Genomic DNA, 7,909 nt, shown 5'->3' with positions numbered 1-7,909 from the left:
CTGACCCCTGTTGGCTATGTTTTACCTCCTTTAATTAAGACAAAATGGTCAAAGGCTTCACACTCTGAAGTGGTAGAAATGCCTTTTCCCCATCTGGGATGAAGATCTGGCAGAGTCTTTTGCTAATGAGAGCAGGTCTTTGTTATGGAGAAGGCTCTAGGTATATTTCACAATGGTTACTTCTCCTGGAGCCCTATTAGAGCCAAGAGGGGAATTTTCTTGGCTCTTCACTATGAAAAATTGGTGGGGTTCCTGGAGGTCAATAAAGCCCCATGAAAGTGTTGGGCCACCTAAAGACAAATTGGCTCTTTATCATTGTAAAATGCCCTTTATATTTCTCATACTTCCTACTTGAAATTCCACTTTTTCTGATATTCATATAGCCATGCCAGTTTTCTTTTTTCTAGTTTTTTTCTTGGCAAAAATTTTCCACACTTTTACTTTCCTTCTTTTTGGTATGTGTTTTGTATTTAGTGTAGTGTCTTATAAACTGGGGTTAAACAAAAATTATGGGAGTCCATTATTTTGAGCTGGGCTCCTGCGGTAGACCCCAACAGACCAGACCAAACCAAAAGGGAGTCACTCATAACGAATCGGAAACTTTAAGGAAGCACACAGATCCCCAAACATCAGTTTTTCTGGAAAACAGGAGATTCCAGTCTGAGTCAGAGTAATAAGGAAGCCCTCTCTGCTTTAACCCATGTAAAAGGTAACTTGAAGTAACCTGATGTTAACCAATTAGTTTCTTTTCTGTTGTTCTATTTCCTTGTTCCTTACAAAACCCATTGTTCTGCCATTACCCAGCTGTCGAGTTAGGGTTGGGGTCTGGAGCTCACAGACCCCTTCAGCCCGTTCACAAACGCTTCACATGCAGGTCTATGAGCTAGGCAACTGGACAAAATGGTCCTTGGAGCCTCGGTTTAAGAAGGAATAGTCTTTATTCAGCACACACACGTCTAGGAGGTAGGCAGTACAGAGAAACGCAGAAACAACTGCTACCGGCAAAGTCCAAAGAAAAACTGAAATTGAGCAGCTGCCAGCAGAGTAAACATGTTCTACCTTCAGATGGGAGCTCTGCCGCCAGCTCTGGGAACTAACTGATTGCAGCACACACAAAAGCAATTAACTAAAAAGATAAACTGGCGCACATGCGCACTAACTCCACCCACACAACTTGTTTACAGGAAATGTGGAGGGAGCTTGACTAAATTATTCTGTATTCCCGGCACCAGTGGGTACTCTCATTTTAATTTGTAGAATGAAGGCAGCCCCAATTGATGAATTGTAAATAAAAGCCAGTTGCTGTAAATCTATAACTAAAGTTGTTTTAATTTTGTCTTTTGACACTAGACATAATAAAGTATTGCATTTTTATGTCTGCCTGCCAGTATTTTATTTTTTTATTTGTAGTGGATTTTCTGTATCTGTCGTAGTCCAACATTTTGCTATTTCTTTTCAATTCTTACCTTAAATTTTTCCTTTTATTCCTGTTTTTCCTATATTCTTTTGTATTGATGAAAATACTTAATATATTATTTTCTTTATATTATTTGCTTTTTTCATTACATTTTACTATTTTTTTGTTTTTAATATTCTATTATATTTTTGTATTATTCAGTAACATTTTAATGCATTATAATCTACTTACCTTCCTGCTTTTTAAATATCCTGAGTAATTCAAGAACCTTACAACCATTTGGCTTCATGTAACTGCTCTGTACATTTTTAATATTTTTGTCACATGTTTAATTTCTAACTATGTTATGAGCCCCACAAGATGTTACTGCTGGTGATTTTATCAGTCAACACTCTTGTTTGTTACCTATATGTTTACCATTTCTAGTGCTATGTATTCCTTCTCCTACTTCCATCTAGGATCATTTCATTCAATGTTAGAATTTACTTTAATAATTTTTATTGTTACACTTCTCTCCCTGTAACGGAGATGCAAAAAAAGGATTACTCAAAGCAACATGAATGCAATAAGAAGCCCGAAGCTTAGAAGGAGGAAACTGGTTACAGCCCCAATTCAAAGTTAGCTTCTGCTTTTAATTTTAAGGACAAGGAAGTGTCATAAGAAAAATCAGTTGATTCAATCATTTCAAAAAGGACACAAAGACATGGGCAGTGTGACAAAAGTTATCTATGGCAAAGTATAACTTAAACAATGGAAACTAGTAACATCAGTAAAATTGACAAAATGACATTCCAAAGTACAATTTGTGAAAAGCTAAGTTGAACAAACTGAAATCATCTAAAATATAACCTCTCCTTAAGTGATGTAAGTAAAAGTTACATTTTTATGATTAAATCTAAGTATAATTGTCTCTAAAGTTTCCACCAAAAGAAAGTTTGTCCTTAGCAAACATTTTTTTTCACATTTTTCCCTCCAGCAACTCCTTAAAATTTCTTAACAGGATCCGTATGACAACCGTTAGCTCTAAAATCATTTAAGTATACAATCCCATACCTAAGCAGTGATTAGAGCTGATTCGATGGGCTGTTGCCACACTACATTTGGTCTATTGCCCCCTGGCTGGAGACTTTTGCCTCATACATGCATTACCTAAAAACCCTATTCTAAAAATCAAATGAGAATCAAGATTTCTAACCCTCTGCATTTTATAGTGTGGGACTACATTTTATGCAGGTTTACACTTATTTTAAAAGAAGGTTAAGTTTGATACCAACTACTCTGTCTCAGCTGTTTAGAAACCACAGTTTTCCTTTTTTGGTTTTTAATTTGTAATTTGACTTTTCTTTATGCCTATTTTAAAAACTTCATTGAGACAAACTGCAAAACTGTTAAGTACAATTTGCATCAATTTACAGTGCAGTTTTTTTGTGTTTTGACAAATGTGTGTATCTGTGTATCTTCTACCACAATCAAGATAAAAAGCCTTTCCATTACCACAACAGAATTCCTCATGGCACTTGTCAATCTTCTACCACCTGAGCCCCAGAGAGCTACTGATCTTCTCTTACTATAGATTGGATTTTCCCTTTTACAGTTTCCTATAAGTGTAATCATATAGTATATACTCTCTTGTGTCTGGGTTCTTTTGCTCATCCTAATGTTTTCATTTATGTGTGGGTGCATATCAGTAATTCACTTGTCACTGAATGGTAGTCTATTCTATAACTGCAGGCTATAATTCATCAACTATTGCTTCCAGTTTGGAGATATTATTAATAAATAATGTACATTCATTTGCAAATGTCCATGAGATGTTATTTCAATTCTCTCAAGCAAGGCAGAATTTCTAAGTTGAATGATAAATTAAAAGCGTACATTTAATATTTTAGAAACTGGTTTTTCTTTGAGCTCATTGTCCATTTTATATATCCACCAGCAATGCACGTGGTCCTAATCCACATTCTCACTAATAGTGATGTTAGCTTTTTCAGTTTTAGCCATTCAGTTCTGTGTTTAATTTACATTTCACTGCCATGTAATGATGATTAGTAATGTTGGTGACTTTTTATTTTCCCGGTGGCCATTCACATATCTTCCTTTGAGAAATGTGTGTTGAAATCTTTTGCCTGTTTCTCATAAGGTCCATGCACATCTTGCATCTGGATTGCAGGAATTCTTGTTTGGAATATGTATGGGAAAAAGCCTTGTGGCTGCTTTTACTTATTGAATTGTATGATACCTTTAAAAATTCTTTATTGGATATGTGCATTCCAAATATTTGCATCAAGTGTGTTTCTTGTCTACTCATTTATTTATTGATCTCATTTGAAGAGCACAGGTTTCTAATTTTGATGAAGTCCAAGTTTTGATTTATTTCTATGGTTCATGCTTTTTCTGTCCTCTCTAAGAGATCTACAGCTACCCCAAGTTTATAACATTTTTTCTCCTACTTCTTTTCCTAGACATTTACATTTTAGCTCTTACATTTAGGCCAATAATCCAATTCAAGCTAATTTTTGCATATAGAGTGAGGTAATAGTCAAACGTCAGGTTTTCTTAGGGATGACTGACTATTTTCAGCATCATTTGTCAAAAGCACTATACATTCCCCTTGAAAATGCCTTAGCACTCTTATTAAAAATCAACTGACTGGTATGTGTCGTTCTATTTCTGGACTCCGTAGTCTGCTGCATTTATCCATGTGTCAGTACTTACGCCAGTTCTGTACACTCTTGATTACTATGATTTACAGCACTTATCTCCTTCTTTAAACACACAGGCAGCATCTTTTTGTGTGTACTATGTGCACTATGTGCCTACTATGCGCACCTTCACTCCCCTAGTCCTCTAGCTGCCCCTTTATTACTTAATGCTTTTGACACCTCACTTCTTTTTAATCCCCTTCCAGGATTCCCTCAATGCTATGACAGCCTGATCTCTGCAGCAGAAGAGTTAATAGCATTAGGGAACAGGAAGAGCAACAGTGGTGGCCCTTCCACCTGTGGGATCTCCCAGGACCATGCCATCGAGAAGCAGCTGCTTTTATAAGTGGTATCTCTGGGCCTCTGTGAATTTACAATCTCTGTAAATGTCTTTAGGTGTTATGGTGAGAAACAGTTTTGTAAGGAAATGTCTAGTAACAGATCTGTACAGATCTCCAGAAGGCTCCCTTTCTTGGGCTTACTTGGGAAATGTAGGAGGGGTGGTGGTTACCCTTTCCTGATCTGGCCTCTCTTTATGGTACTATCAAATGAGAGAAGTTTTCTACTCCACGTTTAGGACATAGACGTTCAACATCCAGCACAAACCAAAGGACATGGTGACCAGTCTTCTTGATTACTGAACTTTGTGGGTTCAGCTGCTTCATCTCTGGAGCTACACCCTCAACCAGAGTATTTTTTCCTGAAACTTCCATGGTACTCAACCCCAACATTTCAAAGTTAGACATTTCATTCTACCCTAAGGACATAACCCTGTTATGTTCTGTATTTCGGCAAGTTATATCACAACTACCAGAGCATATAAACTTCTCCATCAAGTTTACCTCCTCACACAATGGGCTACTGTTTGTCATTCATTTCACTACTCAGTTCCAACTGCTGCTGCTGAATTTGGATTTTTGGGTTTTTTTCTTCCTGATATGCAATTGAAAAAGCTCTTTAGTTGATCTTGCGTCCCTTAAGTTTACCTTCCTCCCATTGTTTCCCAAAATTCACTTTATACTTTAAATAAAATAAATGTAACTTACAGACATAGTTTAATCACATGGGAAGTATTGCCCAATACGTTGTTCTAAATTTGGGGATACCCTCAATATTCTTTGTACATTTTCATCTCTAAGGCTCTTTGCTTTTTCTTTTTATATTTACTGTTTGTCCCCTGTTTACTTACAAAAATAATTTTAAGGTTGCTGGAAATAGGAGCTTTGCATTTAGGATAAGAAGTCAGGATCTCTGTAAATATAGAAGGAAAGTCTAGATAGTTGTTGCAGGTGACCAAATACAGTGTGTAAATGGGCAAATGTTTACTTTCAAAAATCTTGGAGGGCAAAATAAATAAAGATTAGAGAATCACACAGTTTTCATTACTTCATGCATGTAAATAAAGCCATTTTTCAGAATGAAGCATTTTTTGTCTAGCATTTTCTAAAGTAAAAATTTCATCATATAGATAGTGTATTATATAACGGATTGTGAATACTGTAAGTGCCTCTTTTCAATTTAGAAAGTGTAAAACATGGGCAAAATATTTTATGAGTTTTGACTCAAATTGCACAAAATAAGATATAACAGTATTATAAGGAATAGCAATTCTGGAAAGTATTTGTATAGATAGTAAAAATAAACTACTGTTCTGATGATTTACTTAATGAAACACAGCAATAAGAATAGACTGTTATCCCTACTCTTAGATCATCATCATTAAACGACTGCATTAACCAGGATTCTGAAAAACATACTTCAAGAAAAAAAAATTAAAATTTTATTAACCATTCTGTTATTCCATTTTTTCATTCCATTAAAAAATTAGGATTGAGTAACTGAAATGACCCTACCAAGAGGAATGATCATTTTGAAAGTATATTTTAATTATAAATAAAATAAAGAAGTTAGGCATATCTGGCTTTTCGTGACTACTTACCCTGAGTGAATACTGACCCACTTTTCAGTTTCATCAGAGCTTTCTGAACCTCCTTGTTCCTCAGTGTGTACACAGCAGGGTTGAAAAGTGGGGTCAGCACAGTGTAGAAAACTGCCACAACCCCATCCACAGCCTGCTTGGAGCCTGGCCTCAGGTAAATGAAAACACAAGGGACAAAGAAACAAAGGACCACGATACAGTGGGAGGCACAGGTCTGGGAGGCCCTGCGTCTCCCCTCTGAGGTGCGGATCCTCAGGATGGAGCAGACGATGGACACATAGGACAGCACTATCAGGACAAAGCAGCCTGAGGCCACCACACCAATGTTGACAAAGATGACCATCTCATTGGCCGAGGTGTCTGCACAGGCCAGCTTGAGGATGGGTGGTGCATCACAGAAGTAGTGCTGGATCTGGTTGGGCCCACAGTAGGACAGATGGAAGGTCAATGTGGTCTGCAGAGCTGAGTGCAGAGAGCCACTGAGCCAAGTGCTAGTGGCCAGGAGGGCACAGGTTCTCCCACTCATCATGCTGGTGTACCTGAGCGGGTAACTGATGGCCAGGTAGCGGTCATAGGCCATGACTGTGTAGAGGAAACACTCGCTGCTCCCCAGGAAGTGAAAGAAATAAAGCTGGGCTATGCAACTGTGAAAGGAGATGGCCCTGCCTTCAGGGGACACCAAGGTCATTAGCATTTTGGGCACTATGACAGTGGAGAACCACATGTCAATGAAGGAGAGGTTGGCGAGGAAGTAGTACATGGGGGTGTGGAGGTGAGAATCCACCCTGATCAGCAACAGGATGAGGAGGTTCCCCAGCACGGTGAGCACATAAATCACCAGGAAGATCCCAAAGAGGGGGGTGTCCAGCGCTGGTGCATGGGGAAGGCCAGTGAGAAAGAACGTTGTCACGAGGCTCACGTTTGTCATTTCTTCTTGCATATAAGGTTCTGTTCCTATGGGAAGGAAGGCAAATCTAGCATTTATTGAGAAAATATTTTGTTTGAAATGTGGCATCTACTTTTTCTTTGATGGAGAACATAAGGACTAAATTGTCTTTTAAATATTCGTTTGCTTCAAAGTTGGGCTTTGAAGAGAAATAATCACTTTCTTATTTTGGTAATGAAATCAGCCAAATGGAAAGGAGGAGTGAATTCATATAAAATCAGGCAAATTCTAAAAGGAGGGGCAAATTTTGCATCTGTTCTCTGTAGAATTAGAAAATGTGTACCCAAAGTAGCAGCTATACAATTTTGGCAAGCTTTCCCCATGGATAAGTCTTTATTCAAGTACCTCTTTCTCTCTTTTACTCTCTAAGACACACACATATATAGATACACACACAATGTCTCTCTCACATACACACAAACACACATAGACACACACTTTCAAACATGCAGATTCAGGCTGTTTGATCGTCAGAGGATTTCTGTTATAAATACAAATTTCTAAAGCAGCCTCATCCTTGATGGCTGAGAGAAAAACTGCCTTTCTCTGGTCAGCAGCAAAAGTAACAAGGCAGGAGCCCAGCAATGGTCTAGCTTTACTGGGAGCCTGTCTTCCCTTCCTCTGTCATATCCTAGACAATACCTTCCCAGTCATGTGCAAAACCTGACCCTACACAAATGCAGTCACTGTCTCAGTGCCATCGATTTCCTCAACTCCTCTTACCCTATGTCTATTTCCATTTATAAATTTCAATTATTTCTCCCTCCATGATTTTAAGCAAACAATTTTCCTCTCTCTAAAGCATGATCTAATCATCTCACAATATATTTTGAGATACCCAAGAAAAATGGGTAGGTCTGCTCAAGTAGTCAAGAGGACTAAGCTATCCGTAGTGTTAAATCTCA

General features: G+C 37.9%; 1 protein-coding gene across 1 annotated transcript; it reads right to left on the bottom strand.

The window, feature by feature from the left end:
• Nucleotides 1-6,050: 6,050 nt before the first annotated feature.
• Nucleotides 6,051-6,986, bottom strand: LOC134377056 (olfactory receptor 10G7). The gene has a single exon (XM_063095671.1). It carries the CDS (start codon nt 6,984-6,986, stop codon nt 6,051-6,053), a length of 936 nt encoding a protein of 311 aa, XP_062951741.1.
• Nucleotides 6,987-7,909: the final 923 nt, after the last annotated feature.

This window comes from Cynocephalus volans, chromosome 4 (assembly GCF_027409185.1).
Source record: "Cynocephalus volans isolate mCynVol1 chromosome 4, mCynVol1.pri, whole genome shotgun sequence".
In the NCBI taxonomy this organism is placed as follows: domain Eukaryota; kingdom Metazoa; phylum Chordata; class Mammalia; order Dermoptera; family Cynocephalidae; genus Cynocephalus; species Cynocephalus volans.
This window is presented reverse-complemented; position numbering and strand designations above follow the sequence as displayed.

Bases quoted from the DNA above. Each gene is read 5' to 3' on its own strand.
- LOC134377056 (XM_063095671.1), bottom strand. From the start codon at position 6,986: ATGACAAACGTGAGCCTCGTGACAACGTTCTTTCTCACTGGCCTTCCC.